The sequence below is a fragment of the Monodon monoceros genome, unplaced genomic scaffold (genome assembly GCF_005190385.1).
Source record: "Monodon monoceros isolate NGI ecotype Baffin Bay Population unplaced genomic scaffold, NGI_Narwhal_1 Super_Scaffold_22, whole genome shotgun sequence".
NCBI classification, from domain to species: domain Eukaryota; kingdom Metazoa; phylum Chordata; class Mammalia; order Artiodactyla; family Monodontidae; genus Monodon; species Monodon monoceros.
In genome coordinates this window covers 63,162,911-63,183,233 of record NW_021703779.1, presented here as the reverse complement: position 1 = coordinate 63,183,233, position 20,323 = coordinate 63,162,911, and the positions used below count along the sequence as shown (strand labels likewise).

The 20,323-nt window shown below is 37.3% G+C and overlaps 1 protein-coding gene across 1 annotated transcript in view; it reads left to right on the top strand.

Annotated features, from left to right (window-relative positions):
• The window catches only part of ZDHHC15 (zinc finger DHHC-type containing 15), a 126,198-nt gene that overhangs the window by 50,821 nt on the left and 55,054 nt on the right, over positions 1-20,323 (top strand). Inside the window, exons 4-7 of the mRNA XM_029241363.1 lie at positions 9,212-9,332; positions 17,868-17,937; positions 19,396-19,428; positions 20,153-20,273. Coding sequence (XP_029097196.1) covers positions 9,212-9,332; positions 17,868-17,937; positions 19,396-19,428; positions 20,153-20,273 — 345 coding nt within the window. The remainder of the gene's footprint in view (positions 1-9,211; positions 9,333-17,867; positions 17,938-19,395; positions 19,429-20,152; positions 20,274-20,323) is intronic.

Here is a 20,323-nt window from a genome sequence, read left to right as displayed (position 1 = left end):
TTGTTTGCTCTTCAGTTCTTCTAGGTCCTTGTTAAACGTTTCTTTTCTTTTTTTTTTTTTTTTTTGCGGTACGCGGGCCTCTCACTGTTGTGGCCTCTCCCGTTGCGGAGCACAGGCTCCGGACATGCAGGCTCAGCAGCCATGGCTCACGGGCCCAGCCGCTCTGCAGCATGTGGGATCCTCCTGGACCGGGGCACGAACCCTTGTCCCCTGCATCGGCAGGCGGACTCTCAACCACTGCGCCACCAGGGAAGCCCCATTAAATGTTTCTTGTATTTTCTGTATTCTATTTCCAAGATTTGGATCATCTTTACTGTGATTACTCTGAATTCCTTTTCAAGTAGACTGCCTATTTCCTCTTCATTTGTTTGGTCTTGTGGGGTTTTACCTTGCTCCTTCATCTGCTGCATATTTCTCTGTCTTCTCGGTTTGTTTAAATTAGTGTGTTTGGGGTCTCCTTGCCGCAGGCTGCAGGGTCATACTTCCTCTTACTTCTGGTGTCTGTCCCCAGTGGGTGAGGTTGGTCCAGTGGCTTGTGTAGGCTTCCTGGTGGGGGGGACTGGTGCCTGTGTTCTGGTGGGTGTGGCTGGATCTTGCCCCTCTGGTGGGCCGAACCATGTCCGTTGGTGTGTTTGGGGTGTCTGTGAGCTTCATATCACTTTAGGCATCCTGTCTGCTAATGGGTGGGCTTGTTTTCCTGTCTAGCTAGTTGTTTGGCATGAGGCGTCCAGCATTGGAGCTTGCTGGCCGTTGTATGGAGCCAGATCTTAGTGTTGAGATGGAGACCTCTGGGAGAGCCCTCACCAATTAATATTCCATAGGGCTGGGAGTTCTCTGGTGGTCCAACATCCTGGACTCAGCTCTCCCACCTCAGAGGCTCAGGCCCAACCCCTGGCCAGAGCACTAAGACCCTGCAAGCCACATAGCATGGAAAAAAAGAAAACGAACAGACAAAACCCCAAGACAAATGGTAAAAGCAAAACTAAACAGATAAAATCACATGAAGAAACACACACACACATACACTCACAAAAAGAAAAATAAAAAAGAGAAAACAAAAAGGGAGAGAGCAACCAAACCAATAAACAAACCTCATAATGAAAACAAACACTAAGAATTAAACTAACAAAAACAAAAAAACAAAATCAAATCAAACACAGAAAGCAAACTAAAAAAAAAGGCAAAGAAAGCATAAAACACACAAAAATGATCAAAAGAAAACTAAAAACAAGAGAAAGATGAAAACAAAAGGAAAAATGTATGAAACAACAAAGAAGTAAACATAGAAAAATATAAATTATAGTTTAAAATAAGAGAAAAACAATGCAAAACAAAGAAAAACCAAAACAAGTAAAAACTACAATATAACAAAAAATATAGTAGAAATAGGAAAAAATAAAATTAAAAATATATTAAAAATAAAAGCATAAAAGAGAATATATAAAGTAAATAAAAATTAAAAGAATAATAAAAAATCAACAAAATTTTTAAAAGTAGCAATAATAATAATATTTTTCTGTGGCTTCAGCTTTCTGTGTCCTTGCCCCCACAGTGAACCATAGCCAGTCCCTGCCTACCCAGGAAGTCCTCCAATACTTCTAGGTAGGTCTCTGGACCTGCTGTGGGCACTGTGGCACCAGCTCAGACTCTTATCTGGCCTTACCCCTGTGTGTACTTGCCTCCAAAGTCCACAGTTGCCCCCAAAGTCCACATGCTCAATTGTGGGAACACTCGTCTATTCAGATATTCCCAGGTTCAGTGTTTACCAAGCTGATTGTGGATGTTTAATCCGCTACTCCTCTGGGTGCTTGGAGAGATTTCCCTTTCTCTTCTTTGGTCGCATGGCACCTGGGGTTCAGCTTTGGCTTTGGCCCCGCCTCTGCGTGTGGGCCACCCTCAGGCGTCTGTTCCCTGCCCAGGCAAGAGGGGGCGAAAGCAATGACTAATTAGGGCTCACTTGTTCTCTCAGTTCAGCGAGAGGGACGGATACAGCAGTCACAATTGGGATGTGCTGGGACTGCTTGCAGTGGCAGAGGCAGGCATGAAGCTGCAACAGCCTAGGTGCACCATGCGTTCTCCTGGGGATGTTGGCCCTGGATCACAGGACCCTCAGCAGTGGCAGGCTGCACAGGCTCCCAGGAAGTTGTGGACATTGACCTGGGTTTGCTCACAGGACCCTTGGTGGCAGTGGCAGCAGCCATTGCACCCGCCTCTCAGGCTCACGCCCACCTCTGGAGCTCGCATAGGTGGTGCCCTGCCATCTGTGAGCACACGGAACAAGAAGCTCATATGGTGGGCCTGCCCCTCTCCTTGTGGACCCCATGACAATGGCCTCTTGCCTCTCTGGCAGGTCCAGACTTTTTTCTGGACTCCCTCCCAGCTAGCTGTGGTATACTAGCCCCCTCAGGCTGTCTTTGCACAGCCTGCCCCAGTCCCCTCCCTGGTTTCTGACCTCCAAAGCCTGTGCCTCAGCACCCAGTCCCCACCTGACCCAGCAGGTGATCAGATAAGTGTCTCAGGCTGGTGAGTGCTGGTTGGCACTGATCCTGTGTGCAGGATTCTCTCTGCTTTCCCTCAGCACCCCTGTTGCTCCCCTCTCCTCTGAGGCTCTGAAGTTCCCCCAATTCCCGCCAGTGAGGGGGCTTCCTAGTATGTGGAAACTTTTCCACCTTCACAGCTCCCTCCCAGAGGTGCAGGTCCCATCCCTATTCTTTTGTCTCTGTTTTTTCTTTTTCCTTTTGCCCTACTCAGGTACATGGGGATTTTCTTGCCTTTTGGGAAGTCTGAGGTCTTCTACCAGTGTTCAGTAGGTGTTCTGTAGGAGTTGTTCCACATATAGATGTATTTTTGATGAATTTGTGGGGACGAAGGTGGTCTCCATGTCTTACTCCTCCATCTTGAAGATCCTCATTTTGAGGTAATTTGTGTAAGATGTGAGGTAATATTGAGGGTTTGTTTTTTTAATATTATGTCCAATTGTTATAGTACAGTTTGCTGAAAAGATGATCCTTAATGTTTTCAATACGGACTATCCTTTAAAAAATGGGCAAATGACTTGAATAGATAGTTCACTAAACAATACGTGTGTGTGTGTATATATATATATATATATATATATATACATATATGTATGTATGTATATGTATATATAGTAGAGAAATGCAAATTAAGACCACAATGAGATAACATTTCACACCGGATGGCTAAAATATGACTAACTGAACAGATACATGCAAAAGAATGAAATTGAACCACATCGTACACTAAATACTAAAACTAACTCAAAATGTATTAAAGACTTGAATGTTAGACCTAAAACCATGAAACTCTGAGATGAAAACATAGCTGGTAAGCTCCTTGTTATTGGTCTTAGCAATGCTTTTAGGGATCTGACTCCAAAGGCAAGAGCAACAAGAGGAAAAATAAACAAATGGGACTATATCAAACTAAAAAGCTTCTGCACGGCAAAGGAAATTATCAACAAAACGAAAAACCAACCTATTGAATGGAAGAAGGTATGTTCAAGTCATATACCCAATAAGGGGTTGATATCCAAAATATATAAAGAACTCATACAATTCAATTACAAAAAAAATCTGATTAAAAATGGGCAGAGTATCTGAATAGACATTTTCCCAAAGATGTACAGATGGCCAACAGGCACTTGAAAAGATGCTCAGCATCACTAATCATCAGGGAAATGAAAATCAAAACCACAGTGAGATATCACCTCATGCCAGTTAGAATGACTGTTATAAAAAAGACAAGAAATAACAAGAGTTGATAAGGATGTGGAGGAAGGGGTACCCTTATTCACTGTTGGTGGGAATGTAAATTGGTGCAACCAGTATGGAAAACAGTATAGAGGTTCCTCAAAAAGTTAAAAATAGAACTACCATATGATCCAGGAATTCCATTTTTGGGTATCTATCCAAAGGAAACAAAAACATGAATTAGAAAAGATATATGCACCCCTATGTTCACTGCAGCATTATTTACAATAGCCAAGATATGGAAGCAACTTAAGTGTCCATCAGTGGATGAATGGATAAAGAAGATATGGTATATATACCATGGAATACTACTCAGTCGTTAAAAAGAAAGAAATATTGTCATTTGCAACAACATGGTTGGACCTTGAGGGTATTATGCTAAGTGAAATAAGTCAGAGAAAGACAAATACCACATGATTTCACTTATGTGTGAAATTTAAAATACAAAACAAACAAAACAAAACTGAACTCAGACTCATAGATACAGAGAACAGATTCCCAGTGGAGGTTGCCAGAGGAAAAGGGGTAGGAGTGGGGGGGGGGAAATGGGTGACGGGGATCAAGAGGCATCAACTTCCAGTTATAAAATGAATAAGTCATGGGGATGTAATGTATAGTATACGGAATACAGTCAATATTGTGTTAACTTTGTATGGTGACAGATGGTAACTGGACATTGTAGTGATCATTTTGAAATGCATAGAGATGTCAAATCATTATGTTGTACACATGAAACTAATATAATATTGTATGCCAGATACATTTCAATAAAAGAAATCATGGAATCATATATCATATAAAGGTAAATTTTACTGAATGGAAATTTTTTTAACATAAAGGAAAAAATTGTCAGTGATCCTCCAATATTGAATCCAAATTCCTATTCAGATGAGCTGTCTTCCTTTGCCCAGGAAGCAGAAAAAGAAGATTGTAGGTGTGGTAGAGTGATCACATCAATTGTTCCAATTTCTCATGCTTCTTGTAGTCATGAACTTTGCCATAACCTCTTATGTCCTCCCACTCTCCCTGCATCTAGCCATGTAACTTGCTTTATCCAATGGGATGTTAGTAGATGTGAGATAAGTAGATGCTTGAAAGAGCACTTACATGTTTCCATTTGGATTTCTCCTCTTGCCTTCTATCACCACCTTGACAACATGCCAGTCTAGCCTGATGGGACACAAACATGGGTGCAGAATTGAGTCATCAGGGTCATCCCAACCAAGATGGATCAATAGTCAGACAATTACCAGATACGTGAGTGAGTTTGGGACCAGAACTGCTTAGTCAATTCAGCCAAAATTGCCAGCACACAGACCCTTGAACCTTGATGCTTATTATTCTAGATTTCAAAGTTGTATGTTATGAAACATTATTGTGACCATAGATAACTGATACAAAAAGTAAGGAATTATGAACCATAAGAAAAAGGCAAAAACCAAGGAAAATGTTAACTTTGGGGAGGTGGGAAACTGTGGGAGTTGGGCACACTTTCTTGAAGTGCTAGTGTCTTAATTTATTATTTTAAATAAGGAAAGCTATCTGAATAATGCTATGCAGGAATATGAAAACAAGACTGGAGTAGAACCAATCTAGAGGTATATCATCTTGTGATCAGTTCATGACTTTCCCTAATAATGAAGGTCTCTTCACATCTTTGAATTTTATTCCATGAAATCAAATATGTACAACCTCAGATGAATGTAATAAAATAATTGTAATAAAAACAAAACAAAGACAAAAAGAAAGAAAGAAAGAAGGAAGAAAGAAAGAAAGAAAGAAAGAAAGAAAGAAAGAAAGAAAGAAAGAAAGAAAGAGAAAGAAAGAAAAATGTAAAATAACAAGTGTTAGTGTAAATATGGAGAATTCTGAATCCTCATACATTGCTACTGGGAATTTTAATGGCGTGGCTAGTGTGGAAAACAGTTTTTCATTTCCTCATAAGGTTAAACATAGAATTACCATGTGACCCAGCAGTTCTACTCCTAAGTATATACTCAGGAGAGTTGAAAACAGTTGTTCAAACAAATAGTTATACACAGTTGTTCACAGATCACTATTCACTGTAACCAAAAGATGGGAAGGAGCCAAATGTCCATTAACAGGGGAATGCATAAACCAAGTGTGGTATGTCCATACAATGGAATATTATTCAGCCATTAAAAAGGAATACATTACTGATACATGATACAACATGGATGAACCTTGAAAACATTATGCTAATTGAAATACAGCAGACACCAAAGGCCACATATTGTTTGATTCCATTCATATGAAATATCCAGAAAGAAAAATCCAGTGAGGCAGAACGTAGATTAGTGGTTGCCAGGGAATGGGAATGGAGGGAATAGGGAATCACCACTTAATGTATAGAGGGTTTCCTTTTGGAGTGATAAAAATATTCTGGAACTAGATAGTGGTGATGGCTGCAAAACACTGTGAATGTACTAAATGCCACTGACTCGTACACTATAAAATGTACATTTTAAAATGAAATTTTATGTTATGTGAATTTTAGCTCAATAAAATAATTGTCCTTGTCACACTATTTATAAAGCTTGTAGACCAGTAAAAAGGCTGAGTGATTAGGAATTTTGTTGGCCTAAACTGGGTGACATGATGACAGGATTTAGATAATCACTGCAAATGTCTAACATTTAAGACCACATGTTAATCATTTTTAATGGGTAAAAAGAAAAGGTGAATCTTTTGGACCTATTTGATAGCCATGATATTAATTTATCTAATACCAAATACATCCCAGTCTATCACCAGTTGTCCCACCCAAAGTGCATTTACTGGCTCATTGCATTCTAACCCTCAAAAATGCTTGGTTAGTGCCAGAAATAGGGTATCCAGGCATGACATCCTATTCCAAACCAAAGCCTACTGGCTATATAACCACAAGGTTTCATCACATACAAGCAGTAACAACACTGCCTGTGCCTTTCAAGCTGGGGCAGTATACCACAAGAAAGTTATATTCCCAAGACCATCCCCGAACTTAAAGCGCTGCCCCAAGGTGCTACTTTTAATTATCAACATTAAAAAAGAATTGTTTAAAACTTTATACTTTTAAATCAGCTATACTTCAATAAGAAGGTTAATAATAAGTTAAAAAATAAAACTTTATACTTTCCAGTTAGCATAATTGTTCTTCTAAGAAAACAAAAAAAACCCAGTTGTTTTTATATTAAGTTTATATTATTTAGTTACCATTTTATAATATTGACCTATAGACTTTTGGTTCTGAAAATTCTTAGTTGTGTGTGCCTATACAGTTCATCACAGAATCCTTGGCTTCCTGGGCCTCCACCCATTAAATGCCTAGAGTGCACCATATTTAATGTAATAGCCAAAAATTCCCCTATACATTTCCACATACCCACAGGAAGTCACTCTACTTTAGAATGACATGATACCATAAAAATGCACCACCACAGGTATGGTTCTTAAAATAGAGTGTTTGATTTTATACATTTCCAATTTTAAAAGTCAGATACATTTAAATTATCTTAAATATTTTATTAATTTATTTGTTTTACTATTTTACTGATGTACAAATACATACTCTATTCCAAGAACTAAGCTGTAAAGAGTATGATTTCATGATTTTTTACCTATATTTACACCTATATAATCACCATCCAGGTTAAGATTTTGAACATTTCCAACACCTCAGGAATCTCTTTCACACCCTTTCCCAGTCAGCTTCCTATCAGACATAACCACTAGTCTTTCTATCACCATAGATTAATTTTGCCTATTTTTGAGCCTCACACAAAAAAGGAATCATAGTATGCACTGTTTTGTGTAAGCCTTTCACTCAGTGCAGTGTTTTCCAGATTCATTCATGTTGATGTATGTTTCAGTTATTCATTCCCTTTTACTGCTGTTAGTTATTCTCTTTTATCACAGTTGATTTATCCATTCACCAATTAAAGGACACTTGTGTTGTTACCATTTATTTCTATTATGAATAAAGCTGCTATGAACAATCTTGTACCTGTCTTTTGGCATACACACAAACACACATACATATACACACACACACACACACACTCATTGTTCTCTTAGGTATATAACTGGGAATGGAATTGCTGAGTCATAGGGCGGCACATATTTAGCTTACGTAGATAATGCCAAACAGTTTTCCAAAGTGGTTGCATAAATATACACTCCCACCAAGATCTTCAGATCCTCAAAATGCACCATAAAGGAAGTAAAGAGGAAAGCCACAGACTGGTAGAAAATATTCAACAAAGGACTAGTATACAAAATACATAAATTACTATTCAAATAATTACAAAATCAATAATAAAAAAGACACATAACCCAATTATTTTTTAATGGACAAAAACTTGAATAGGCATTTCACAGGAAGATACCCAAATGGCCAATAAACTCATAAAAAGGTGCTGAATGTCATTAGTAATCAAAGGAGTGCAAATTAAAATCACAATAACATACTGCTACACACTATCTAGAATAGTTAAAAATTTAAAGATTGGCTATATCAAATATTTCTAAATGATTTAAGAAATTGGACTTGTAAAAGAGACTTTAATTACTTGTTATTATCCAGCACTGTTACACCAGTCTTGTGAAGTAAGTATTATTTCCTCTGTTTTACAGACAAAGAAACTTAGGTTGAGAGTATCTGATTTTCCAAAGTGATTTTTGAACTATTAAATGGCAGAGATTAAGTTTAAATCCAGAGAATGTGATCACAGATCTTTCTCTTTTTCACCTCTGCCTACCCTTTGGCCCAAACAGAAGAAAACTTACAGGTTTGTATTACTTTGGAAAATCGTTGGCATTTTTTTTGCCAGATTAGCAAAGTGTAGCACAAACATGGCAACAAGCTCCATACCAGACTAAAAATTTCTGAAATAGTGAGAATATCCAAATTTCTATTCATTTGAAAAATTATTATAGAATGTGAAGACAATGTTGCAAGTAGTCTCATCCAGCTACTCCAAGAGTGTCACCTATGAAAAATACTCACAACTTAATAAGAAGCATAGTTTATCATCAACAGGGTCCTGGCAGCAAGGTATCACATATCAACATGCAATATCGTATTATGGTATAATGGAGTGGAAATGGCATAAGTCTTGGGGTCAAGTGAACTGGGTTTGGGGCTTAGTTTTGCTGCTTTTATTAGTTGAGTGAGTGTAACCATAGACAAGGTACTTAATCTAAGTTTTATTTTCTTTAGTTATAAAACAATATTACCTATCACACAGAGTTATGAATATTTAGATAAAAGCCAAATAAGATAAATGAGATAATTATCCAGAGAAAGTTATAAACCAAATTGGTACCTGAGCTTCAAGGATAGGTAACAAATATTTTCATCCAAATAGTTATTGTTGTTTTTAATCTTTTCTGTGAATTTTGGAAAGTAAAGTCTTGCCTCTCACTTCTCCTTCCAGTTCCACCTGTCCTATACCGACAAGGAGCGCTATGAAAATGAAGAAAGACCTGAGGTCCAGAAGCAGATGCTTTCTGATATGGCCAAGAAGCTACCAGTTTACACAAGAACTGGGAGTGGAGGTCAGTTCATCCAAAGTCTCTTAGAGAGGCAGATCAACAAGGATCTCAGAAAGACTGAGTCATAAATATCCTCAATCTAGCCCTTTTTCCTCCTTTCTTCTGAAGAACACTGTGGATTTTTTTCTCAACATTTTATTATAAAAAAGGTCAAACATTTACCCAAGATGGAATAATTATAAACATCTGTATACCCACCACTGGAGTCACCACTAACATTTTACTATATCTCTTTATCACATATCTGTCCACAAATCCATCCCTCTATCCATCATCCATCAAGATATCTTATTTAAAAAATTTTTTTTTACTGAAGTATAGTTGATGTACAATGTAGTGTTAGTTTCTGGTATACAATAAAGTGATTCAATTAAACATACATAAATGTGTGTGTGTGTATATATATATATATATATATGTATATATATACTTTTTCATATTCTTTTCCATTATGGTTTATTACAGGATATTGAATATAGTTCTCTGTGGTATGCAGTAGGTCCTTGCTGTTTATTTCATATATACTAGTTTGTATCTGCTAATACCAAACTCCTAATTTATCCCTCCCCACCTCCTTTCCACTTCGGTAATGATAAATTTGTTTTCTATGACTGTGAGTCTGTTTCTGTTTTGTAAATAAGTTAAATTCTAACATTTTTTTAGATTCCACATATAAGTGATATCATATGGTACTTGTCTTTCTCTCTTATTTCATTTAGTATGATCATCTCTAAGTCCATCCATGTTGCTGCAAATGGCATTATTCTTTTTTATTGCTGAGTAGTACTCCATCGTATATATATACCACATCTTCTTTATCTATTCATCTGTTGATCGACATTTAGGTTGCTTCCATGTCCTGGCTATTGTAAATAGTGCTGTAATGAACATGTAGGGTGCATGTATCTTTTCGAAGTATGCTTTTCTCTGGATATACGCCCAGGAATGGGATTGCTGTATCATATGGTAGTTCTATTTTTAGTTTTTTAAGGAACCTCCATACTGTTCATTATAGTGATTGTACCAATTTATATTCCCACCAACAGTGTAGGAGGGTTCCCTTTTCTCCACACCCTCTCCAGCATTTGTTATTTGTAGATTTTTAATGATGGCAAGCCATTTTATTTTTTGATGCATTTCAAAGTAAGTAGCTGATATCAATACACATCCACCTAAATATTTTATTATTCTTTTTTGGGTGAAATTTACATACAAAACATGCACAAATCTTAAGTGTACCATTCAGTATTTTGACAAATGTACACACCTGTGTAACTAAAACCTCTGAAAACATTACCACACCCCAGAAAGTTCTCTCATGCTCCTTCCCAGTCAAGCCCACCACCACAACCAAAGACAAGCATTATTCTGATAGTTTTCCACCATAGATTACTTCTACCTGCTCTAGAATTTCGTATAAATGGAATCATACAGTATGTACTGTTGTATCTGGCTTCTTTTATTCAGCATAATGTTCTTGAGACTCATTCACATTCTTGTGTATTTCATTCCTTTTACTGCTGAGTAGTATTTCTTTTTTTTTTTAACATCATTTTTTTCATCTTTATTGGAATATAATTGCTTTACAATGTTGTGTTAGTTTCTGCTGTACAAAAAGGTGAATCAGCTATATGTATACATATATCCCCATATCCCCTCCCTCTTGAGCCTCCCTCCCACCCTCCCTATCCTACCCCTCTAGGTCATCACAGGGCATTGAGCTGATCTCCCTGTACTATGCAGCAGCTTCCCACTAGCCATCCATTTTACATTTGGTAGTGTATATATGTCAATGCTACTACCTCACTTCGTCCCAGCTTCCCCTTCCCCCACTGTGTCAAGTCCATGCTCTACGTCTGCATCTTTATTCCTGTCCTGCCCCTAGGTATTTGAGGACTTTTTTTTTTTTAGACTCCATATATATGCGTTAGCATACGGTATTTGTTTTTCTCTTTCTGACTTATTTCACTCTGTATGACGGACTCTAGGTCCATCCACCTCATTACAAAAACTCAATTTCATTAATTTCTATGGCTGAGTAATATTCCATTGAATATATGTGCCACAACTTCTTTATCCATTCATCTGTCAATGGACATTTAGGTTGCTTCCATTTCCTGGCTATTGTAAATAGTGCTGCAATGAACATTGTGGTACATGTATCTTTTTGAATTATGGTTTTCACAGGGTATATGCCCAGTAGTGGGATAGCTGGGTCATATGGTAGTTCTACTTTTAGTTTTCTAAGAAACCTCCATACTGTTCTCCATAGTGGCTGTATCAATTTACATTCCCACCAACAGTGCAGGAGGGTTCCCTTTTCTCTACACCCTCTCCAGAATTTATTGTTTATAGATTTTTTGATGATAGCCATTCTGACCGGTGTGAGGTGATACCTCATTACAGTTTTGATTTGCATTTCTCTAATGATTAGTGATGCTGAGCATCTTTTTATGTGTTTATTGGCAATCTGTATGTCTTCTTTGGAGAAATGTCTATTTAGGTCTTCTGCCCTTTTTTGGATTGGGTTGTTTGTTTTTTTGATATTGAGCTGCATGAGCTGCTTTTATATTTTGGAGATTAATCCTTTGTCAGTTTCTTTGTAGATATTTTCTCCCATTCTGAGGGTTGTCTTTTCATCTTGTTTATGGTTTCCTTTGCTGTGCAAAAGCTTTGAAGTTTCATTAGGTCCCATTTGTTTATTTTTGTTTTTATTTCCATTACTCTAGGAGGTGGGTCAAAAAGGATCTTGCTATGATTTATGTCTTAGAGTGTTCTTCCTATGTTTTCCTCTAATAGTTTTATAGTGTCTGGCCTTACATTTAGGTCTTTAATCCATTTTGAGTTTATTTTTGTGTATGGTGTTAGGGAGTGTTCTAATTTCATTCTTTTACATGTAGCTGTCCAGTTTTCCCAGCACCACTTATTGAAGAGGCTGTCTTTTCTACATTGTATATTCTTGCCTCCTTTATCAAAGATAAGGTGACCAGGGCTTCCCTGGTGGCGCAGTGGTTGAGAGTCCACCTGCCGATGCAGGGGACACAGGTTCATGCCCTGGTTCGGGAAGATCCCACATGCTGCAGAGCGGCTAGGCCCATGAGCAATGGCCGCTGAGCCTGCGCATCCGGAGCCTGTGCTCCGCAGCAGGAGAGGCCACAACAGTGAGAGGCTCACTTACTGCAAAAAAAAAAAAAAAAAAAAAAAAAAAAAAGATAATGTGACCATATGTGTGTGGGTATATCTCTGGACTTTCTATCCTGTTCCATTGATCTATATTTCTGTTTGTTTGCCAGTACCATTCTGTCTTGATTACTGTAGCTTTGTAGTATTGTCTGAAGTCAGGGAGCCTGACTCCTCCACCTTCATTTTTCTTTCTGAAGATTGCTTTGTCTGTTTGGAGTCTTTTGTGTTTCCATAAAAATTGTAAAATTTTTTGTTCTAGCTCTGTGAAAAATGCCATTGGTAATTTGTAGGGATGGCATTGAATCTTTAGGTTGCTTTGCGTAGTATAGTCATTTTCACAATACTGATTCTTCCAATCCAAGAGCATGGTATATCTCTCCATCTATTTGTATCATCTTTGATTTCTTTCATCAGTGTCTTATAGTTTTCTGCATGCTGGTCTTTTGCCTCCTTAGGTAGGTTTATTCCTAGATATTTTGTTCTTTCTTTTGCAGTGGTAAATGGGAGTGTTTCCTTAATTTATTTTTTTATTTTTTTATTTTTTTAACATCTTTATTGGGGTATAATTGCTTTACAATGGTGTGTTAGTTTCTGCTTTATAACAAAGTGAATCAGTTATACATATACATATGCTCCCATATGTCTTCCCTCTTGTGTCTCCCTCCCTCCCACTCTCCCTATCCCACCCCTCCAGGCTGTCACAAAGCACCGAGCTAATATCCCTGTGCCATGCGGCTGCTTCCCACTAGCTATCTACCTTACTATGTTTGTTAGTATGTATATGTCCATGACTCTCTTTCACCCTGTCAAAGCTCACCCTTCCCCCTCCCCATATCCTCAAGTCCATTCTCTAGTAGGTCTGCGTCTTTATTCCTGTCTTACCCCTAGGTTCTTCAGGACATTTTTTTTTTCTTAAATTCCATATATATGTGTTAGCATACGGTATTTGTCTTTTTCTTTCTGACTTACTTCACTCTGTATGACAGACTCTAGGTCTATCCATCTCATTACAAATAGCTCAATTTCGTTTCTTTTTAAGGCTGAGTAATATTCCATTGTATATATGTGCCACATCTTCTTTACCCATTCATCCGATGATGGGCACTTAGGTTGTTTCCATCTCCGGGCTATCGTAAATAGAGCTGCAATGAACATTTTGGTACATGACTCTTTTTGAATTTTGGTTTCTCAGGGTATATGCCCAGTAGTGGGATTGCTGGGTCATATGGTAATTCTATAATTTCTCTTTCTTATTTCTCATTGTTATTGTGTAGGAATGCAAGAAATTTCTGTGCATTAATTTTGTATCCTGCAGCTTTACCAAATTTGATTTACTCTAGTAGTTTTCTGGTGGCATCTTTAGGATTCTCTATGTATAGTATCATGTCATCCATAGACAGTGACAGTTTTACTTCTTTTCCAATTTGTATTCATTTTATTTCTTTTTCTTCTCTGATTGCCATAGCCAAAACTTCCAAAACTATGTTGAATAATAGTGGTGAGAGTGGGCACCCTTGTCTTGTTCCTGATCTTAGAGGAAATACTTTCAGTTTTTCACCATTGAGAATGATGTTGGCTGTGGGTTTGTCATATATGGCTTTTATTATGTTGAGGTAGGCTCTCTCTCTGCCCACTTTCTGGAGAGTTTTTATCATAAATGTGTGTTGAGTTTTGTCAAAAGTTTTTCTGCATCTATTGAGACGATCATATGGTTTTTATCCTGCAGTTTTTTAATATGGTGTATCACATTGATTGATTTGTGTATATTGAAGAATCCTTGCATTCATGGGATAAACCCTGCTTGATCATGGTGTGTGATCCTTTTAATGTGCTGTTGGATTCTGTTTGCTAGTATTTTGTTGAGGATTTTTACATCTATGTTCATCAGTGATATTGGCCTGTATTTTTCTTTTTTTGTCACATCTTTGTCTGGTTTTGCTATCAGGGTGAGTGATGGGGGCCTCATTAAATGAGTTTGGGAGTGTTCCTCCCTCTGATATATTTTGGAAGAGTTTGAGAAGGATAGATGTTAGCTCTTCTCTAAATGTTTTATAGAATTCTCCTGTGAAGCCAACTGGCCCTGGGCTCTTGTTTTTTGGAAGATTTTTAATCACAGTTTCAATTTCAGTGCTTGTGATTAGTCTGTTTATATTTTCTATTTATTCCTGTTTCAGTCTTGGAAAGTTGTACTTTTCTAAGAATTTGTCCATTTCTTCTAGGTTGTCCATTTTATTGGCATATATTTGCTTGTGGTAGTCTCTCATGAACCTTTGTATTTCTCCAGTGTCAGTGAGTAACTTCTTTTTCATTTCTAATTTTATTGATTTGAGCCCTCTTCCTTTTTTTTCTTTGAGTCTCACTAAAGGTTTATCAATTTTGTTTATCTTTTCAAAGAACCATCTTTTAGTTTGATTGGTCTTTGCTATTGTTTCCTTCATTTCTTTTTCATTTATTTCTGATCTGATCTTTGATTTCTTTCCTTCTGCTAAGTTTAGGTTTTTATTGTTCTTCTTTCTCTAATTGCTTTAGGTGTAAGGTTAGGTTGTTTATTTGAGATTTTTCTAGTTTCTTGAGGTAGCATTGTATTTCTATAAACTTCCATCTTAGAACTGCTTTTGCTGCACCCCATAGGTTTTGGTTCCTAGTATTTTCATTGTCATTTCTGAGTAGTATTTCACTGTATGAATATCATATTTTCTTTATCAGTTCACCAGTTGATGCTCAAGTGGGTTGTTTCCAGTGCTCAACTATTATGAGTAAATCTGCTATGAAATTCTTGTACAAGTGATTGTGCAGATATGTCTTCATTTTTCTTCAGTAATACTCACTATGGAGTTTTATTGTTAGTTTTCATATGCATGAGTAGAACAGTACTGGCTGAGCAATTCTCCTCCTTTTATTTATTTTTTTTATACATTTATTTATTTATTTTTGGCTTAGTTGGGTCTTTGTTGCTGCACGTGGCCTTTCTCTAGTTGCAGCGAGTGGGGGCTACTCTTCATTGCAATGCGCGGGCTTCTCATTGCAGTGGCTTCTCTTGTTGCGGAGCTCAGGCTCTAGGTGTGCAGTCTTCAGTAGTTGTGGCTCGTGGGCTCTAGAGCACAGGCTCAGTAGTTGTGGCTCGCAGGCTCTAGAGCACAGGCTCAGTAGTTTTCATGCATGGGCTTAGTTGCCCCTCAGCATGTGGCAGCTTCCCAGACCAGGGCTCAAACCCGTGTCCCCTGCACTGGCAAGCAGATTCTTAACCACTGTGCCACCAGGGAAGCCCTCTCCACCTTTTAAAATTTGAAAACGAATGCTTTTTTGACAAATAATTCTAATGTTTCTAATAAGGAAGTTCGTGTTTCAAGGCTTTGGGAAGTATACTGTTGGACACTTATGTTCATCTATTTATCATTTATTTATTCAACCAATATTTATTAAGATCCCATATGACAATTGGGGATGTCTTAATATAGTCTGGGTATTAGATGATATTAAAGATTTATTGTTTACTTTGTTAGAGCATTAATGTCATGGTGGTTATGGTTTGTTTAAAAGTCTTCATGCATACTGAAGTATATTGAAAAGGAGACAGATAGGAAATTTTCTATATAATTTCAAACAGTAGTAAACAGAATGGTGCGATAGAGCAGAGATTACAAACTAGAAGTATATGGGAGGAATTGGACCCAGAGATATATTCTGTTTGACCTCTAATGTGTCTTTTAAAACTTTGCATTTTTACTAATTTTTAACAATTAGAATATTTCTGCATGAAAATCCACAATTTTTGGCTACTCTTGAAAACTCAGACACTGGTAACATTCGATCTGCATTTCCCCATGGCAAAAATTAGCTAGAGCTGAGTAGTAGCCGCTCTTTTTAAACACAGCACGAATTCTCAGGTTCTTCACTCACTACTCACTGTTCCCTGGACCCTTGAAGCATTTGTTTGCAGTGCTCATGATATAGAGTAATAGAGAAGGCTTCTCTGAGGCAATGTCATTTGATCTGAGACCTTAATAAGAAAAAGTAGCTTGCAGGAATTCCCTGGTGGTCCAGTGGTTAGGACTCAGTGCTTTCACTACCGGGGCCAGGTTCAATCACTGGTCAGAGAACTAAGATCCCACAATCCATGCAAAGCCACCAAAAAAAAAAAAAAAAGTAACTTGCCATGCTAAGGGTTTGGAACTCCATTGAAGATTTTTAGTGGAGAGTGATATGATCTGATTTAGATTTTAACAAATCACCTGGCTATTCTGTAGAGAATGTATTGTGAGGGGGCAAGAGTGAAAGCAAATAATTAGGCAGCTATTGCAGTCATCTAAGTTAGAGGTGATGGTGGCTTAAACTGGATAGTGGTGTTTGACCGTATCTTTAAAAACATGTTGAAGGAACTAAACATGCATGTCCCTCTCCCCTCCTTGTTACCTCAGTTATACACATACTTTGGTCACCACCACCACCACATTGCTAGAATGAACACAGAAACTCTGCTGAATTAATAGTTCATTATGTTGAATCAGTTATGTGTGCTTAAGGTACACTTTAGGTTTAATTATTATATTAGCTCAAATTTTCATAATTTTAGTTGTTACACTTAATAATCACATAAACAGTCATACTCTATCAATGAACACAGAGAAAATTAGAAGGAAAGGAAAATGTCTTTCATGCAAGGAAATAAAGAAAAGAAGGAAGGAGGTAGAGAGGGAAGGAGAACTGATTTTTTATATCATACTTACAAAGTGAAAAGAATCCTGAACTAAAGGGTCAGAAAAACTGTACTAGTCACAGCCTTGCCACTTGCTTACTGTGTGATTTTGTATAAGGTACTTGACATGGCTCAGGTCTTTATTTTCTATATCTGTGGAATGGTCAATTGAACTAATTTGTTCTAGAATGTCTCTTCTATTCTTCAAATTCTTATTCTAAGAACCACCTTCTTTACCATGCTTTAGGAGTTTTATCCACCTCATACAATCCAACCTCTGGAGACAGGAGATAAATTATGAATCCTGTTTTCAGATAGGAAAGTTGGAATAAACAGAGGCTAAATGATTTTCCCAAGATAACTCAAGCAATTGACGGTATAGTTTGTTTCATAATACAGAATTTTATGATCAGATATCCAGATATGAAAACTTTTCCCCTTACACTCATCCCCCAAAAGGTGCTTTTAAGATTGATCCAACAGGGAAAAAAATACATACCACAATTCTCTTATGTGATCTGTCTTTTGCTTGGTAACTTGAAATGAGATGAGTTTGAGTGCCTGTAATCAGTGTATAACAAGTCACCCAGATTTGCTAGTAAGATATATGGTGTCATATTGATCCCTAACCAGTGCTAACCACCTTATTTTTCCTATAGACGTAAGGTTCTGTGACCGGTGCCATTTGATCAAGCCAGATCGCTGCCACCACTGCTCTGTCTGTGCCATGTAAGTGACAGCCATAATTCCCCTGGGCTGAGCTTGGCCACTGATGGTTGCCTTAAAAACCAAGTGACTGATCCTAACATGTTGATCCTAAAGAGCATTTCCTTTCAATCATAATGAGCACATGCCAAATACCCTCACAGGGATGATGATGATTCAAACTATTATAAAGATAGGAAAGAGAAATAAAACTGCATTTAAAAAAATAAACATTTTATTTTAGAACAGTTTTAGATTTATAGAATCATTGTAAAGATAGTTCTTATATGCCCCACACCATTTTCCATGTAATATCTTACATTAATATGGTACACTTCTTACAATTAATGAACCAGCACTGATTTTTTATTTTTAGCCAAAATCCATACTCTATTTAGATTTTCTCAGTTTTTCCCTGAAGTCCTTGTTCTGTTACAGGATCCTATCCAGGATACCATATTACATTTAGTTGTCATGTCTTCTAGGCTCCTCTTAGCTGTGATAGTTTCTCAGACTTTACTTGTTTTTGATAACCTTGACGGTTTTTAGAATTGTCGGGTATTTTGCAGAATATCCCTCAGGTGGGATTTGTCTGATATTTTTCTCATAATTAGATTTAGATAATGTCTTTTGGGGGAGGAAGACCAGAGAGATTAAGTGCCATTCTCATTATATCATATCAAGGGTACATACTATAGACATGACTTATCACTGCAATGTTAATCTTAATCATCTGACTGAGGCAGTGTTTGCCAGATTTCTCCACTGTAAAGTTACTCTTCTTCCACCCCCACTCCATACTGTACTCTTTAGAAGGAAATCTCTGTGTACAGCCAACACTAAAGGAATGAGAAGTTATGCTTCCTGCACCCTGCCTTGCAGGCAGAGTATCTACATAAATTATTTGGAATTCCTCTACATGGGAGATTTGTCTCTTCTCCCTCATTTATTTATTAAATCATTTACTTATATCAATATGTGGGCATGGACAATCATTTTACATTTGGGGTTATAAATCAATACTACTTTATTTTGTTACTCAAATTGCTCCAGCTTTGTAAAATCCCATTTTTATGCTAATAAATATAAGCTTTATGGCCTTCTTCTTGAGTGCTTGTTCCATCCATGTTTCTCTTACCCTTGATTCAAGCACAGGCTGCAGTCATGTTTTCTTCTTTACTTTTATTAAACTAAGTAAATAAAATGAGGAGAGGTATCTTGGACCTATTCTCTGTGTCAGTATCCTAGAGTTCCCTTTTAAAAATGCCTTTTAAAGGTTGGAATTTTAGGCATGTAACTTGCTGCCAGCATGATCCTAAAGTTTTGTGATTGGCTCATCCTAGGAACAACTGAGGACAGAATAGTTTTGGAGAAGCTATAGTGGAAATCTAAGAATGAGTGTACTGGGACCATGTAAAAATACTGGTGATACCCTGAGTTCAATTCTGAAGTTTATCACACTGTATTTTCTTCCTTTTGTAGGTGTGTATTAAAAATGGATCATCATTGCCCTTGGTATGTCCTTTTGATTAATTTCTCCCCTCTAATAGGGTCAAAGTTGTTCAATGCCTACTTTCCTAAGCATAGTTGTAAAATGCCTGTTTCCCCTACCATAATTCATTGGGCTTTGTATTTGTGTGGGGAACAGGGAAGGCGTAACATTTTAAAGCAAGAATAAATATACCATCAAAGGTGTGATAGTGAATTCCTGGTGTCACAGAGCTAATGGTCTCTTGTCCATTAGCTATAATAACGAAAGAGAGTACAGATAGTTGTCCCCTTTGACATTACATAATTCAGTTCTTTTTTTAGCTGTCTTGATGTTTGAAAAACTCTAGATTGTTAATTTAAGCAATTCTCCAAATTTTGTATGTCTGACCTAGAGAACCAGTATGAAATCATCTAACTATAAAGAGAACATGCCATAATATACTAAGTATAGCTGCGGAGATTGTAGTAGGTTTTCAGCATCCAAGATCCAGGTTTGCTTGGGTGTGTCAGGAACCAGTCCAGAACTGTTAGGTAGGCCAGCTGTCTCTGTGTCTGTAAATAAAAGGAAAAACAAGTGAGACATGAACTTGTGTTTCCAGTCTGTTCCTATTAAGGGACTTAAATTTCTGTTGAGTTTCTACACAACAGATAATGAAGCAGCAGGGGTAACACAGTTCACTCTGTATCAGTGTGTTCTAAATCAATGGATCCTGATTTCAAATTAGTTTTTCTTTTTTTCCTTTTTTAGGGTTAATAACTGCATTGGATTTTCCAACTATAAATTCTTCCTTCAGTTCTTAGCTTATTCTGTTCTCTATTGCCTGTACATTGCTACAACGGTCTTCAGCTATTTCATCAAATACTGGAGAGTAAGTTAAAAAATCCAGAAGGGTCCCCCCACCAAGAATAAATACACACC